This window comes from Trichechus manatus, unplaced genomic scaffold, assembly GCF_000243295.1.
Source record: "Trichechus manatus latirostris isolate Lorelei unplaced genomic scaffold, TriManLat1.0 scaffold00239, whole genome shotgun sequence".
Lineage (NCBI taxonomy): Eukaryota > Metazoa > Chordata > Mammalia > Sirenia > Trichechidae > Trichechus > Trichechus manatus.
The window spans coordinates 1,818,023-1,836,011 of record NW_004444175.1 but is presented as its reverse complement, the minus strand read 5'-3'; the positions used below and the strand labels follow the sequence as shown (position 1 = coordinate 1,836,011).

The following is a 17,989-nucleotide window of genomic DNA, read 5'->3' as shown; positions in this document are numbered from 1 at the left end:
GGGTACTGTTTATTTCTGGAGCCCTGGTGCTGCAGTGGTTAAGAGCGCAGCTGCCTACTGAAAGGTTGGCAGTTTGAATCCACCAGCCGCTCCTTGGAAACCCTATGGGGTAGGTCTGCCCTGTCCTATAGGGTTGCTATGAGTCGGAATTGACTCGATGACAGCAGGTTTATTTCTAAGTTCTTTTTAATGGCATTTGTTGGAGTTTTTTTTCTAATCATAATTTCAAGGTAATTTCTCCCTTTTGTGAAGGTTGTCTTTTTGTTTGTTTAATAATTCCTCTAAAATCTTCAGTTCAAGCACTTGTTGATCAGAATTCCACCATTAACCTTCAAAGTACTTCATTTAAGGACCATGGTATTTGCTTTCTTTCTTTTTCTTCCAGTGTATCATTTTCCTGTCATATCCTTTCTTCCTTGAACTGAGGAAGAGGGAGTGTTGTCTTAATCAGTTAGTGAAGTACAGTCGGTTTTTCATAAATTAACATAATTTGAAAGTTAATTTTTTACTGTTCACAATCTTATGTCAGACATGTAAATTTAATCCATTAAGATTTATCTTTACTAAAATTGATTGCACTTGTATGCCTTTGTGCTGATTTCTGTATCCCAAGCTTACTTTTTTTTAGGAGAATGGTGGTAAATACATTTAATAGGGGCCCAAGAAAATCTGTAACTTCTTACTATTTGCCAAGTAGAGAGTCCACTTAGGGGGGTTTATTGGTTGAAGGTTTATCTTTTAGACATAAAAAAGAAAAATCTAGAAAGTTTAGATTTTAATAACTCAGAGGTGTCTGTGACTTTTGATGAATTTTCTTTTGTATTGCATTTTAAAAATACAGTTGAATTTATGTTATACATCAATTTTGTATTTTTCTACTTCATTTTCCCACATTTTTAAGTTCTTTATAAACATGTTTTATGTGACTTTTATTTCCCTTTTTGTAAGCTTGCACTTTGTGAATCTTGATTTGTGAATTTGACTTGAGAACCAGTTTGTATTTCTTTTTATAGTACTTGGACACAGGTGAATGAAACAGAACTTTTTCGCAGGGTATCAAATAGATCTTTTCTTTGGTTTACCTATTCATCTGTTTATTTGTAGTTCCTATTTGAAAACGAGCATCTGCTTATTATGTTCAAACATTTCAAAACAGGCTTGAAGTCTTAAGATGCAGCTTATTTTTAAAAAATGAAAGAAAAAAGAAAATAAACAGTACATATTTTATCAATTACATATTTTCTTTCCAGGATAAAATGCAGGTTGACCAAGAAGAAGGGGGTCATCCAAAATGTCATGCTGAACACACCCCAGAAGAAGAAATTGATCATACAGGCGCCAAAGCAAAGGTTTGTTTTACTGCTTCTGTTGTTGTATCCGTTCAAGATTGATATCTTGGATTAGTTAATGTATTTACTTTATAATGCATGTTTTTTTAATATATTTGACATTTTTAATTTTAGTACTATGGAAAGTATAGAAGACATATAGTCAGAATAAATACATTTCATTGCTTTATTATAGAGTTTTTTAAAAATGAATCCTAACAATATAAGTAAAATTATCATTTTAGTTCAGAAAAAAAGATATATTTTTAGTTAACTTTTTCTCATTTAAAATCATATAATCTAAGTGAAGAAAAATTAGCAATAATGCTGCATCTTAGAATTAACCACTCTAAACAGGTTGCTGCATATAATAAAATAGTCCTTGTATAAAAATGAATATTTTTTAAAGTAAAATTTTATTGGATAAATGACTCTATTATTGAGAGTAATTATTTTACTAAGACAATCACTGCCTATAAAAGAGAAAGGAGAGACCCTGCCCTCTTTACCCCTCCCCCCGATGAATTTCACTACAGCTATAAACTGTCATCTTTAACAGGTTTTTCTAACCTTAACAGAATTTAATCTATGTAGATTAGCTATATCATTTTATGCAGCCATCATCAATATCAATTTTAGAACATTTCATCACCCCAAAAAGAAACCCTGTACCCATTAGCAATAACTTCCTACCCTCTTCCCTAGGCAACTAACTACTGATCTACTTTCTGTCTCCCTAGATTTGCCTTTTCTGGACATTTTGTAATTTCAAATAAATAACAGTCATACAATATATGGTCCTTTGTGACTGGCTTCTTTCACTAACCATAATGTTTTCAAAGTTCATCCAGGTGGTAGGATGTATCAGTACTTTTTCCCTTTTTGTGGCTGAATAATATTGCATTATATGGATACTTATCCATTCATCAGTTCATGAGCATTTGAGTTATTTCCACTTTTTGGCTACCATGAATAATGCTGTTATGAACATTCATATACAAGTTTTTGTGTGGACATATGTTTTCATTTTTCTTGGGTATGTATCTAGGAAAGGAGCCCTGGTAGTGCAGTGATTAAGCCCTCAGCTGCTAACCAAAAAGGTTTGACAGTTCAAACCCACCAGCACGCTGCGGGAGAAAAATGTGACAGTCTGCTTCTGTAAAGATTTACAACCTTGGAAACCCTATAGGGCAGTTCTCCTCTGTCCTGTAGGGTCACTATGAGTCATAATCGACTAGATGACAATGAGTTTGGTTTTTATGTATCTAGGAATGAAATTGCTGCATCATATGATATCTCTGTGTTGAACATTTTGGAAATCTGCCCAGCTGTTTTCCCAGATGGCTACAACATTTTATAATCCCACCAGCAATATACGAGGGTTCCATTTTTTCCACATTCTAACACTTACTTTTTGTTTTGTTTTGTTTTTAGCCATCCTAGTGGGTGTGAAGTGTTATCTTACTGTGGTTTTGGTTTGCATTTCCAATATTTTTTGTTGTTTTATGTAGAGAGGATTTAGCATACAGAGTACAAAATACTATCAGTATTAACGTGGTATTTTAAATAAGTTAATTAATGTATTTGTTTGATTTTATTTTACTTGTTTCTTTCACCTGGAATCACTCCCTAAATAAATTTTTTAACTAGTTTGGAAATTTACACTTCTCTTTTGCATTTCTTTTGCAGTCAGCTTCCTCAGACAAACAAGAGAGATTAAACCAGACCATTAAAAAAGGAAAAGTCAAGAGTATTGATCTACCTATCCAGAGTAGCCTTTGTAGACAACTGGGCCAAGATCTTCTCAATAGCTATATTGAAAATGAGGTATGTAAATATGAATTGATATTGAAATAGGTGGTACTGTATTCTAAAATTTTGTAGAAGCCCACAACTATCACCGAATTTGGGGGAACTGGTAACTACTAAGGGATTATTAAATAGATCATTAAACTCCTTTATTTTGGACAAAATGCTCAGCTGTATTAGTGTCATATCTATAGTGTAGCTTTCATCTTAGTTATAAAAACATGGATTGTCTTCAATGTTGTGAAAGACCATTCTGAAATTAATGATTCTTACATCCTTTTATTCTGTCTTCACCTGTAACACTCAACAGAGTTATGTAGGGGAAGTATTAGCAATTCCCCCCTTGAAATGCATTGTTCTTAAAAACTAAGGTTCTATTCAAAATGTTTTCTGACTTCCATTTAATCCTTTTTTTTTAATCTGTTGTCATTTTTTAAATTGTGTTACATATTCTTGTCTATTTACATGTTTAATTTTACAGTCTGGTGAGGAAATGAGTTGTATTTCTTTACCAATAGCTGTGTAAGAAGTAATTTTTTTTAATTTACATTTAAGTGGTGGTTCCTAATTTCTACAAGCTTGGCTGACATTAAAGGAGGTCAGTCTTCTTTGAAGTAGTCTTCCTTGAAGTGCCCCATATTTTAACCATCAGCTGCCCATTATTCTAGGAATTTCTTCAAGAGATTTTGATTTTATAATGCTTGTTCTTTTTAGTACCTACCCAAAACCTCTATCACTTATTCATTAATTATTAAAGGCTGCACTTCATGTGAGGCAAGCGTTCCTGGAGAGCTTGAATTGTTCAGAATTTGTATGTTTTGAGATTATTTTTCCCAAAGGAATTGTAGCAAAACACAGCTGTGGCAAATTTTGTATCTAAAATGAGATTTTTCTTAATTTTTAAGTGTCTCACTATTTTAAATTCACAAATGTCCATGCACTGTAGTTTTCAAAGAGAGGCTTATGCTTAAAATATCGTGTAGTTTTATTAAAATGAAAATTTTGCTCTTCAGCTGTTGCAGTCTGCAGGGATTCTTTATTTGCTTTTGATCATAACAATGAATGAATGTTGCTAACATCTTCTAAAACTTTGGTATCTTATTTAATCCTCAAAACAAACCTATGAAGTGTAGGTACTGTTAGATATCCATGTATTATAGATGAGGAAACTGAGGCACAAGTAGACTAAATTTCACCCAAGGTCACAGAGTAACATTTGGATTTGGATCCAGGTGGTCTGTCTCCAAAACTCAAGGTTAAAATCACAATACTCTCTCTTCATCCGTAGCTAACATTTATTCAACATCAGTAATCTGGCAGGCATTGTAATAAAAGTTTTACATGAATTATGCCAATCTTATCAACAGCCCTGTGAGATAGATACAATTATGATCTCTATTTTAGAATAAGAAAACAAAGGCTTAGAGAAATTAGGTGACCTGCCTGTGGTCTCAGAGCTAGTAAGTGGGGAACCTGGGATTTGAACCTGAGTATGTATAATGACATAGTCAATGTTCTTAATGGAAATTAATCTGAAACTTCTTGTGTAGGGGAAGATGATAATGCAGGATAAGTTAGAGAAAGAAAGAAATGACGCTAAGAACGCTGTTGAAGAACATGTATATGAGCTTAGAGACAAGCTGGGCGCCATCTATGAAAAATTTATCACTCCAGAAGTAAGTCTGACGTTTATAATCTTTTTAATAGAACTGTTTAAATTTTACTGGAGAAGAGTAGTATGTGTTACATGAATTTGTTATTGTAGTCAGTCTTCTTGAGCCCAAGTGGGGATGGTTCCTAGTCATTACTCCAAACTGCAGAAGCATGTCAAAAAAACATTTTTATGAATAAGGAGTCAGAATAATCTGAAATTTAATCTTTTATACTTGAAAAACATTCTGTCCTTACTTGGTTACTTTTATTTCTAAGGGCATTTTCAATTAGTGTCTCTTAAATGTGTAACTAGGACCTGAATAAATTGTCTGCGATATTGGAAGACACAGAAAATTGGCTTTATGAAGAAGGAGAGGACCAACCTAAACAAGTTTATGTGGATAAGTTACAAGAACTAAAGGTAAATTTTTAAAAAATTCATGTTGGTATTTAACGGAACATTAAGTTTTCCTAAAAACTATGGTGTAAGAGCACAGTGTATGTTTTTAATAAATATGTGGGGAATTAACTGAGGCAGAGATGTGTCAACAGAAAGTGTTCCTTTTAATTTTAAAAGCATTTTGAGAGGAGAATAATGCTAATTGATAATTGAAATTAAATGTATATTCATAATTGTCTATCATTATAATCAGACATAAATGTTTAAGAGATCTCCAGAGTATTTTTGGGATGTTTTTAAGAAGTGATAAATTTGTCAGCTTGACTCCTTATCCACAAGATTAGTCACCTTTCTGTTATTCTATTCTCCCCCTTCACTGCTCAGATTTTGGGGAATAATACCACACTGCCTTGTACTTTCAAATGGCAACTGATGGGGACTTGCCCTGCTCTCAAATGTCTCTTTGCAAAGAAATAAGGAGACTTGCCAACCAGGTCACCTTTTTCTAGGCCAATGGTATGATTTTTAAGGAAAGACTTCTGTTTATTCTTCTCCTGGCTTCCTACCCAGCCCCCACTGGGGGAGGCTTGATTAGAAGTTCATATTGGAGGAATGAAGGGACGTTTCAGTTATTCCATTTTAGTGTGGATCAGAGTAGTGCTTTACAATGCACATAAATTACCTGGTGCTCTTGTTGAAATACAGATTCTGATTCAGTAGATCCAGGGTGGGCCCCAAATTCTACATTTCTAATACACTCCCCAGTGATACTGATGATGTTAGTCCTTGAATAATTCTTTGAGTAGCAAGTAATTAAATACATCCTAAATAGTGCCATTAATAAGGATTTTTAGAATACGGGAAAAAGCAAGCCTTTAGGACTGGAGGAGGGTAGGTAGTGTTTAAAAGCAAAAGAAGTTAATATTTTACAAAAATTACCTTTATGCCAATAAATTACTTCCAAAGGAACTAATTAATTAGAAAGCAATTAGAAAACATAAATTTATGATAGTAAAACTAGACTTCATATTTTATCTTCTTGGTAGTTTTTACTCCCTATCACCCTAAGAAGAATGTATGTATTTATAGCATTAAGGAACAACTGGGTAGCTGAGGCCAATAGAAATAACTGAAGAGCCTAGTAGCTCCCAAAATGGATTTGCCTATGGAGGAGGGCATTATGTGGCATGAAATAAGTCAATCACAAAAGGATAAATATTTTATGAGACCACTATTATAAAAACCCAAGAAAAGGTTTACACACACAAAAAAAAACAGTCTTTGATGGTGATGATGGAGGGAAAGGATGGGGAGGGGAGATCACTAACTTAGGTAATAAAAACCAAACCAAACTAAACCTGTTGCCATCAAGTTGATTCCAACTCATAGTGACCCTATAGGACAGAGTAAAACTGCCCCATAGAGTTTCCAGGGAGTGCCTGGTGGATTCAGACTGCCAACCTTTTGGTTAGCAGCCGTAGCACTTAACCACTATGCCACTAGGGTTTCCAACTAGGTTAATAGACAAGTGTTAACTTTGGTGAAAGGAAAAAACAAACACACAATATAGGGGAAGTCAGCACAGCTTGACCAAGGCAAAGCCATAGAAGTTTCCTAGAGACATGCAAACACCTTGAGGGACCGAGTTACTAGGGCTGAGGACTGGGGGCCATGGTCTCAGGGGCCATGTAGGTCAGTTGGCATAACATAGTTCATAAAGAAAATGTTCTACATCCCTCTTTGGTGAGTAGCATCTGGGGTCTTAAAAGCTTGCGAGCGGCCATCTAAGATACATCTGTTGGTCCCATCATGTTCGGAGCAAAGGAGAATGAAGAAACCAAAGACACAAAGAAAATGTTAGTCCAGAGTACTAATAAACGACAGCCTCCACCAGCCTGAGCCTTGAAGATCTAGATGGTGCCCAGCTACTACCACCAACCACTCTGAACAGGGATCACAATAGGGGGTTCCAGACAGAGTGGGAGAAAAAATGTACACCAAAATTCAAATTCACAAAGACTAGACTTACTGGTCTGACAGAGACTGGAGGAACCCCCAAGAATATGGCCCCCCGATACCCTGCTAACTCAGAACTGAAGTCACTCCCGAAGTCCACCTCTCAGCCAATGATTAGACAGGCCTATAAAACAGTAACGCACATCGGGAATGTGCATCTTAGTTCAATCAAATATAGGAGATCAAATGGGCAACACCTGCCCAAAAGCAAAAACAAGAAGGCAGGAAGGGACAGGAAACCTGGACCAATGGACATGGGGAACCCGGGGTTTAAAGGGAAAGGGGGAGTGTGCTGACACATTACGGGGATTGCAACCAATGTCACAAAACAATTTGTGCGTAAGTTTTTTAATGAGAAATTAATGTGTGTTGTAAGCTTTCACCTAAAACACAATAAAATTTTTTTAAAAAAAAGATTTGCCTCAAATAAGTGGCCATTGAAATGAATGTTACAGAAGTTCTCACAGATTTTACTTTTTTTTTTTTGAGATGGCTTTTAGAAATTAAAAATGTAGTTCTCCCCATTTAAATAATAAAAAGTATGTTAATGAACTAAATGTAATATGGTGTCTTGGAACAGTAAAAGATGAAATCTGAATAAAATACAGAGTTCAGTGAATATTTACACACCTGTGTTGGTTTCTGAGTTTTGATAAACGTACCATGGTAGTATAGGGTGTTAATATCAGGGGAAATGGGTGTGAAGTTTGTGGATCTCTCTGTATTACCTCTGTAACTTTTCTGCAAGTCTAAAATTATTCTAAAATAAGCTCATTTTTATTTAAATATAGAAAACAATTTAAAAGAAAATATCTATCCATGTTATTCTTCCCCTCGCCTAAGATATGGAGGCTCTTGTAACATTTAGAAACTTAAAAAATCCTATTCCAGGCACTTGAGCAAGGGGCCAAAGGTATTTTTTTTTAAATGACACATTTCAGTCTAGTGGTTAAATATAATAAATTTATGATGTTCAGTGCAGTACACATTTCAATCTAATGGTTAAATATAATTTATGTTATTCAGTGCAGTATACATTTCAATCTAATGATTAAATATAATTTATAATATTCGATATAGATTATCAGTAGTCATGTTGCATAGAGAGTTATAGGCATTATAAATATTTGAAACCAAGTTTCAAATACATGATTTCTACACGTAGTATAGACTTTATGGTATTCTTAGTTTAACAGTTTTGTAATAGTTTATATAATAGTTATAAACTTATAACACCTCACTTTTAAGGAATTAAAGTACTGATTGGGATTTTGGATTTGGGAGGAATCAACAAGTAATCTTAATGAATGAGAGAAAGAGGTAAGGCCTGAATTAGGCATCCATGTGTAGGACTGAGTAAGAAAATAGCCACTGGAGCTCACTTCCATGTGGGGAAATAAGAAGTGACATATTTTAATCTGATCAACTTTCCTTCTTATTTGTCATTCTGTGAAGGCACAATAGAAGTTATTTTTTGTTAGAAATAATGCCAACTTTTTCTTTAAAAAAAAATGTTTATGTTAACAGAAATATGGCCAGCCTATTCAAATGAGGTACATGGAACATGAAGAGAGACCAAAAGCTTTGAATGACTTGGGAAAAAAGATCCAGCTTGTCATGAAAGTGATAGAAGCATACAGAAACAAGGTATTGAATTCATGAAGCCAGCTGATGATGATGGCGTTCGTGTGGTCCTTGGAGAGGGTAGGGTAGATGTAACAGTACTGAACCACAAAGCTGAGCAGAGTTGTTGCTACCAAATTCCAGAGACTTTGTGCACCAAACTTAAAACTTTTTTTTTATTAGAGAATTATTAAGGATTTTGATACATTTAAAATACAGGGAAGGCATGTGGCTTTCATTTTTTAAATTCCAGTGAATCACATTACAAGTCAATCCAGTGACCAAATTCATTGTTTTCTTCTTAGAGATTTCATTTTTGTGTTTTTCCTGTAATGGAAAAGTGGCCCTCGTGGAGACTAGACTCTCTGCCTGCCTTTATTTTGTTCCTTGGCCTCTTTGGTTTTCTTTTAGTTGCTCTTTATGTCTTCCAGTCAATTAGTTATCCATAATCTCCTATACCCTTTATTCCTTTATATACATATCCAAATCTGTATTACTAACCTTTCCACTGTTTTGAAGCCCCAAGTAGTTACATAAAGGATATCTCCATTTGGATGTACAATAAAACTTGACAAAATTAAGCTTACAATTTTTGCCCTCTAAATGAGGCATTAGCAGCCTTTTTCTTTAAAGGACCAAATAACAAATATTTTAGGCCTTTTGCGGGCCTTACCATGTATGTACAACTATTCAACTCTTCCATTGTAGTGCAAAAGCAACCATAGGTGATACATAAACTAATGGTCATGGCTGTATTCCCAAAAACACAGTAAGCAGGTCAGATTGGGTGTATGTAGTTTGCTGACCCCTACTGTAAATAAACATTCACTGTAATCTCCCAGTTTTTATCATTGATGTTAAAACTGAATCCGTGAACAGGAGGGGCCAGCACCAGAAACATTCAAGCATGGGTATCACAATAGCTTACAGTAATTAAACACTTGGTGAATTTTAAGCACTTTACATGGATGATCTCACTTAATTCTCACAAGGATACATCCTGTAAAGATAGTTAATACTGTTGCCATCATTTTACATATAAGACACTGGAATGTTTAAGCAGTTTGTCTAGCATCACACAAGTAGTAAATGATAGAGTTAGGATTCAAACCCGAGCAGTCTGAACTTGACGTACAAACCCTTAGCAACCATACTCTAAAATAAGACTATCTTAGAAATAAGGGATTTTTGAGTTTTCTGAAACAAATTACTGTCCAGGATATGAAGCTAAAGCTGAAAGAAAAATCCAGGTTCTGATTGTGAATATGCCTACCAGTGTCAATAGCCAAATTATCCATATGGGCACAAGTAGAATATAAGGATAATAGAGAGGTAAGCAGAAACAAGCAGACAAATGAAAATAAAAGGATATGTCAAATCCTGTATTGGAGGATCCACATACAGTTACAATGGCCCAGTGCTCGCCAGGCTTTAGCATCCTTTTTCTTGAGTGTGCCATTGTAAGACATTATCCAGAGCAAGGCAAGACTTCACTTATGTGCAAGCATTTGAGTGTTTCTTATGTGCCAGGCTCTCTTCTAGGTGCTGGAACTACAACATCAAACAAAACATTCATGCTGTTTCTAATATGGGAAAGGTGGACAATAAATAAGTTATTTTAAAGTAGGTCAGATGGTAATTAAGGGCTGTAGAGAAAGTAAGGTAAGGGGGATAGAGACTGCCAGAGGTAAAGGAGTTTGTCACAGAGAAGGGCAGACTAGTAAGATGACATATAAGGAGAGACTCAAAGGAGGTGAGTGCTCAAGACATGCATATAACTGGAAGAGGGATGTTCTAGAATAGAACATTTCAAGGGACTAGCAATTGTAAAATCCAAAGGAGAGAACATGGAGGAACAGCAAGGAGGACAGTATGGCTTATAGCAGTGGGATTTGCCAGAACATTATAAAATTTTGGCTTTTACTCTGAGATAGGGAGCCATTAGAGGAAAGCAGAGTGTGATTTGACTTACTTTTTAAAGGATCTGGAAGCAGAGCGACTAGTTAAGAGGTTATTAGAATAATACAAGCAAGAAATGATAGTGGCTTAGACCCAAATAGTAGAGGGGTAAAAAGTAGTCAAATTTTTGCATATATTTTGAAGGTAGAGCTGAAAAGATTTGCTGATAGATGTAAATATGACAGAATGAGGAATGAAAGATTACTGAAAACTTTGGCCTGGAAATATGAAGTTGTCATTTACTCAGATAAAGAAAACTGGGAAAAGTAGGTAGTGAGTTAATCAGGAGTTTGAAACATAGATAGGCATTTCAAACTGTACAAATAGAGAAGTCAAGTTAGAAGGTGGATATAAAGTCATGAGTATAGGGAAGAGGAGTTTCAGGCTGGGGATTTTTAAAAAGCATGTTAGTTGGAGGGATAAATCAGGAGAAGCTAGCAAAGGAAACTTAACAAGTAGTGACCAGGAAGTAGGAAGAAATTCAAGAAAATGTGGTGATCCAGAAACTGAGTCAAAGATTGTGGCTGCGTAATTTGTAATCACACTAGCAGAAAGAGGACTTGGGTATTTGAGGAATTTCTGTGGTTTTAAAAAATGACATCACCATCCTCCCAGTTCTTACCTTTTCTAACTTATGAAGTAGGTGTTATTTTCACATATTTTTAATAACAAAGTATTTCTTTGGCTTTGGAGTATTCTTTCTTTCTCTTTCCCTTTATTTTCCGCATCGAATCCATAATCAGGAGATTGTGCTGAAAACTACTTTCTGTATGTCACATTGCCGTTTCTTTCTGGTTCTATGGCTGCCAGTCCAAACCAGGTTTTCTCCTGTATGTGACAGCTGCAGTTCTCTTTTTCAGACAGACTTTCGTTATGTCATTCTCCTCCTCAACAACTTACCATGTGGTACTGTTGTATATTGAGAATTTTGTTTAGCTTGCTGTATGCCTAATCACCTTGTTTATCTTTATTCCACAACAAATTACATTCCGTAGCGCTTCTTTCTTGGCAAAGTGCTTTTCCCTTGAATATCTTTCACTAATTGTTCTTTTTCCAAACCTGACTTCTTCAGATAGCCTTTCCTTTTTATACCTACATTGATTTTTTATTTTCTTCTAGTCTCTTCAGGTCTGTGTAATTTGTATGTGGCTTCTTCATATGGGTATGTGTTTTTTAGTAAGAGTCTAAGTTTTTTAAACAGAGATTATCAGTAAATTGGTGCTTTCTGAAAAATCTGTTAAGTAAAATTTTTTTTTAAATAGGATGAAAGATATGATCATTTAGATCCTGCTGAAATGGAAAAGGTTGAAAAATATATCAGTGAAGCCATGAATTGGCTGAACAATAAGATGAATGCACAGAACAAACTAAGTCTCACTCAAGATCCTGTCGTGAAAGTTTCAGAAATAGTTGCAAAGTCAAAGGTAAGAAACTATAACGTTATTTTTTAATGGGGTCAAACACTAATCTTTTTTTTTTTATTTTAAAAAGGACAGAAGAAATACCTATCCAGTAAATGTACGAAAATGTGTTTATCCTTACCACTAATCTAAGAAGTGTGAATAAATCTTTTTATTCACCCATCTGATTTGGTTTTGTTTACATTTATAATCTTTGCCATAGTTGGCAAGGATGTGGAGAAGTGGATGCTCTCCTGAGACAACTTTATTAACTTTATTACAACTTTTCTAGGTTATTGTGTCAAAGTATGTATGGAAGTTTAAAGTTGAGTATACTCTTTAACCCAGGAATCATAGTTCTGGGAATTCATCCTCAATTGATTGTTGCACATGTACATGCAGATATATATACCCTTGCTTATTATAATAGCAAAAAACGAAGAAGGGAACAACCTGGTTTCAGTAGGAAACCAGGTAAACTGGTGTGTCCATACAATACTATGCTGCCATTAAATTTAGTTATAGAGATAAGTATTTATATATAAAGATGCGTGTTCATAGATTTGTATGGTTGTATGTGTGTGTGTATATGTATACACACGTATATATGGGTGCACGGACATAACATCTAGAAGGATGTTCAACAAAATGTTAATAGTAACTGTCTCTAGAAAATGGAATTTCAGGTGATTTTTAGCTCATGCAGTGTATTTTTGGGCATTTGATTTTTTTCTTTTTTGACAAAAGCAAGTATTTTTATAATCAGGTAAAGCAGCAGGTATATTAATTTTGAAAAAGTTTTCCCAAGAAACTAGATAAAATAATTAGTTTACTTCAAGTCAAATGAAACACTGAGTATGACAAGAGCGGTTTGCCACTAGGACATTGCCCTAGTATGTTACTCCCTGTCTTTCCATCCCTACCCCTCTCTCTTTGACATTGGCCTTGAAAGGTTTTTAAACTTTAGTAGCATTTATGTCAGTAGTATCTGTGTCAGTGTAAAAAGCAAAGGAATAAAAAATGTATTTATTTAAAGTGTTAAGCTGCATTTAATGTCAAGTTTTTTTCCTTCAATAAAAAAGATTAGTCAGCTATTTTCAAATAGTAAAGTTGTTAGTGTGTATTTATATGATTCCACTGACTAAAATCATTTTCATATAAATGTTGAGAAATTTAAGTTTGTGAAATAGGTGTTATTTTGACACAATTTTCATAACAAAGCATTAGGCATGATTTAAAAGATTTAATTAAAAATTATTTCTGCCAAAGTAAACTATATTTAAATTAAGAGGAAGTAAGTTTTAAGAAGGTTAAAAAAAAAAATAGTTGCCATCAAGTTGATTCTGACTCAATGGCTACACCGTGTGTATCAGAGTAGAATTGTGCTTCATAGGGTTTTCAAGGCTGTGAGCTTTCGAAAGAAGATCTCCAGGCTTTTCTTCTGAGCTGCTTCTGGGTGGGTTTGAACCACCAACCTTCAGTTAGTAGTCAAGCACTTAACCATTTGTGCCACCCATGTAGTTTCCAGTCTCCAGTGACGTGTGCTAGCCCAGAAGATAAATCCTTTAGATAAATCCTTTAGCTGAGCTAATATAAATTCACGTATATGGAATTAAGCAGAAATTTAGAAAGTAATAAAGAATTTAGAAAGTTAATGGTAACTTGTTCTGTAATATAACCAGTTTTCTTCCTGTCTTTAGGAACTGGATAATTTCTGTAACCCTATCATTTACAAGCCCAAACCAGAAGTAGAGGTTGCTGAAGACAAAGCAAAAGCTAATAGTGAACACAATGGACCAATGGATGGACAGAGTGGGACTGACACTAACCCGGACACGACAACAGACAGCTCCCAGCGTACTAAATCTTCTGGGGAGATGGAAGTGGACTAAGTCTTAATTTTTCCTTTATGTAATTCAACCAGTGCAAGTAACCACAGGGTCCATTCTTCTTTTACATCTGGTACACACAACAGATGTTCAGTTGTTCTTAACCACTTTTTGTCTTTTCTTTTTTTTTTTTGGAGTAGTTTTGAAAAGTGTTTTATATTGAATGCACCTCTGTTCATTTCCATTGCTGCTTATGTGAAACTTTAGCTGAATATAGATTTACAGGTCAGTTTAAGCTTTCCTAATATATTTTATATCAAACATGCCAGATTGATATGTAGTTGGCAACAGCCTACCTTATTTAAAGCTTCTACTTGGGTAAATCTCAGCTCCTTATACAGGAAAGGATACTGTATTGCACTATGGTTGCAGAAGCATAGATTTAATTGCATCATTATTTTGGGGGGAAAAAATCGATGTGGTTTAAAGCCACTGAGGCACTGACCTTTTTCTAGCTATTGTTATAATTTAAATATTAAAACAAGTAAGAGGTTTGCTGACAAATTAGTCCATCTCATTGATGTATCATGAGAAGTCCAAAGTTTTGTTATCACAGAAATGAATTAAAACACAGGTTGAAAGGGAAAACACAGTTTTATGTTAAGGTGATACCAGCAGTTTGCTTCTTTTATTAGTAACATAGTTTGATATTTTCTAGGTTAACTGAGTGTTTTTTTCACTTGATACTTCTTTTCTGATACACTTGTCCTGAATACCAGCTGCTGCTAAAGTAATGCCAGCCTAAAGATACAGAAGCATTTTTTGATGAAAATACCATCATGTAAAGGGGACAGTGCTGTTGACCTACTCAGATACGTATCTGTGATGTTGATAGCCTTGTTTTGGTTTTCACAGTTGTTTGGTTTTCTTAGTTGATTTTGTTAAGAATAACACAGGTTAGGGAGGAAATGGCACAATGTATTACATTATGTACATTTATCACTGATTTATTGTTAAGATAGAAACACTATTAAATAAGTGATCATACTTGAAAAAGAGCACTTATACCATAAATCTTAGGAAATAATGCTTGTAATAAACTTAACTGTGTTACATATCAACAGACAAAATATAGAATGTTACATAGTGTAATATGACATGATGTGATTAAATTATAGTTCCTGCTGTTACATTACCTATTGAAAAACTTGGCTCCAGTTTTGGTGCTTTTTATATAAATTATATGGGAAAAGGGACTGTATAATTAAGCTATATTAAGGACTGTATCTGTGCTTCACCAGACTTGTTCACATTGTTCATTTCTGTACAGAGACTTGAAACTATTTAAGTAGGGAAAAGCCTGAAATGGCATTTCAGCCTACAAGAGAAAGAAGCACAGAAAAATGCAGGGGCACTTGGGTACTTAAAGCCAGTCAACTAGATCGACCTAGGTGAAAATTTGAAAGGCTTACTTTTTCCTGAAGCTAGATCTTTATATTAAGAGAAATTGATACTGACTCTTCTTCAAGTAGTGAAAATTGAGAGTATAATATCTTTAGGGATAGTCATTATTTCTAACAACTAGTTCTCTAAGAGAGATTTTGTTTCTACAATGTAGTCTGCACTGAAAGGAGAGTATGGAGTAGTGCTTTTTGTAGGGATTCTTGTTCAGCCTTTTGCGAGGTGTCCCTTTTATGTATTAAAAAATCACATAGACCGAATATAGTATTTTTAAATGTCCTCTCATCTTTAAGCTGTTCTTCTCTTGGTACTCTTAAAATGAAATAATTATGTCTGTTAGTATTATTTTATGAAATATATTTTTTAAAGCATATACCAGTTACCTTTCATTTGTATGTTGAATATATAGGTTCATTACAGGAAGAGCATGAAGGTTATGAAAGGGATATACACAGTACATGTTAGGGGGGTTATATCTTGAGTTAACAAGAAAACCTCTATCCACTATGTTCAAGAGCTATGCCTCAAAAACTTTTTGGGAATAAATGTTGGAACAGCCCTCTCTGAATCTGAATTGACTAGTATAACCTGATCTTTTCATTCCTGCTTTCTTAAGTCATTTTATGTAACTTTGTGTTTTAGTCAGATGTATAACGTTTCAGTTCTTACAATTAGATAACACTTCATTTAATAAGTTAAATACATCCAAAAATAATATATATTTTTTCTGTCTATTTATGCTAGTAAAGGATATTTTCAAAAGCTCTTTAGCCTTATAGGAGTTTATTGAATACATTAATGAGAGAGGCTATGTTATCCTTAATATAATTTTGGTAGGGTATAAATGGTTCAGTTTAATTTTAACCTGCATTGAAATACCCAATGCTAGACAAAAATTAAACATTTTTTCCAAAATAAAAAGCCACTATTGTAGAAGTTATTTTAAAAGATGCATAGCAAAATAGAATATTTTCCTATAGCAAGCAAATGAGAATTAAGTTTATAGGAAACATCTGGAGTGATCAGTAAATACTGATTAATATACTTTATCTCCATGAAGAAGTATAAATTATTTTGGTTTCAGAAACCAACTCTTGATAGCCAGTTGTTAGTCATTATTATAAAAACGAAGTTTGTTAAATATTATAACAAAAGAAAGTGGTCAGATATTTTAATTCCTTAGCAGCATTAAGTTTTAAAAGAATTAGAAACAGCACACGAAGAACTTGACTATCGGAATAACAGATAATCTCAGTTTAAAAGGGTTATAAGACTTTTATGAAGAACTAAAGGAGAATGATAAAGATTTTTAGATTTTTTTTGATGAATTTTTAATATCATTATTTCCTAGATAGAAGTCTTTAAAGTGAATTTTGGGGTCCAGTTGTCAATATAATAAAATGGCAGTAGTAAAGCATTTCATCAAAATTAGCACACCTTTAACTGTTTTGAAATATTATCCATATGTAAAGGCAGTAGATATTTGAATGCACAGATAGAATTAGCTGACTTATGTTTGACCCTATATAGATAAAAGCATCCTTCTGTTTTCATAAATTTGAATTATAAGCCTGTAAACATTCCCATTACGATTTTCTGTTTTATTTTTTAATAGTTGGGCTTTGGAGTCCCTGAGTGGTACAAAAGGTTAACACTCTGGGCTGCTAACCAAAAGGTTAGAGGTTCAAGTCTACCCAAAGGCACCTTGGAAGAAAGACCTGGTGATCTTCTTCCAAAAAATCAGCCACTGAAAATGCTGTGGAGCACAGTTCTAGTCTAACACCCATGGGGTCACCATGAGTTGGCGTGAACTCGATGGTAACTGGTTTATTTGGTAGTAGTCCACTACAGTTAAAGCCTTTGCATAAATTTAATATATACATAACATATATGTACATATATAATTTCACCTTTTAGAATTTAACAGCAAAAAACTTCATTTTACAGTAAATGTTATTTTGTGGTTAGTTAAACTTTGGAAGTTTGAGTTTCAGATGGGATTTGGCTTCGTGATACTGATTTTTTAAAACTTAATGAGAGGTATACTTAATTGTATTGATCTGTCAGTATTAAATTTGAAGTCTGGTACATTGATTAAATAAAGTTAGCCAGTAGTGACTTTTCAAATGTCATAAGTAGGGTTGCTTATAAAGTTTAATTCTAAAATTTTATTACCCTCTTATTGCAATGGTTTTATAACTATCAGTCCATTTAGCAAACTTCTTAAAGCAGTCAGTCAGTTTCAGAAGATACAGATTTTTGATCAAAAAAATCTATATAAGGTATAAAATTACCTTTTGGTCTGATTTTAAAACTATGATATGAAGCATATAATCTTTTCTTCTGATAAAAAGTAACAATTATAAAATTTAATGCAGACCAAAGAACAAGGCTCTTAAAAAAAAAAAAAGAAACTTTTAGCTATTCTGCTATCACATTTCTAATAAAATGCACTAAAAATATTCTTCCATATACTCATATATTTCTTAACAAAACAGCTTTGGGTTTATA

At 33.9% G+C, this 17,989-nt stretch overlaps 1 protein-coding gene across 1 annotated transcript in view; it reads left to right on the top strand.

Annotated features, from left to right (window-relative positions):
• Nucleotides 1-15,285, top strand: part of HSPA4L (heat shock protein family A (Hsp70) member 4 like) — a 46,176-nt gene extending 30,891 nt beyond the window's left edge. The window contains exons 13-19 of the mRNA XM_004389279.2: nucleotides 1,251-1,349; nucleotides 3,018-3,155; nucleotides 4,688-4,813; nucleotides 5,104-5,211; nucleotides 8,734-8,853; nucleotides 12,051-12,212; nucleotides 13,889-15,285. Of these exons, the coding sequence (XP_004389336.1) occupies nucleotides 1,251-1,349; nucleotides 3,018-3,155; nucleotides 4,688-4,813; nucleotides 5,104-5,211; nucleotides 8,734-8,853; nucleotides 12,051-12,212; nucleotides 13,889-14,080 (945 nt within the window). The 3' untranslated portion in view covers nucleotides 14,081-15,285. The remainder of the gene's footprint in view (nucleotides 1-1,250; nucleotides 1,350-3,017; nucleotides 3,156-4,687; nucleotides 4,814-5,103; nucleotides 5,212-8,733; nucleotides 8,854-12,050; nucleotides 12,213-13,888) is intronic.
• Nucleotides 15,286-17,989: the final 2,704 nt, after the last annotated feature.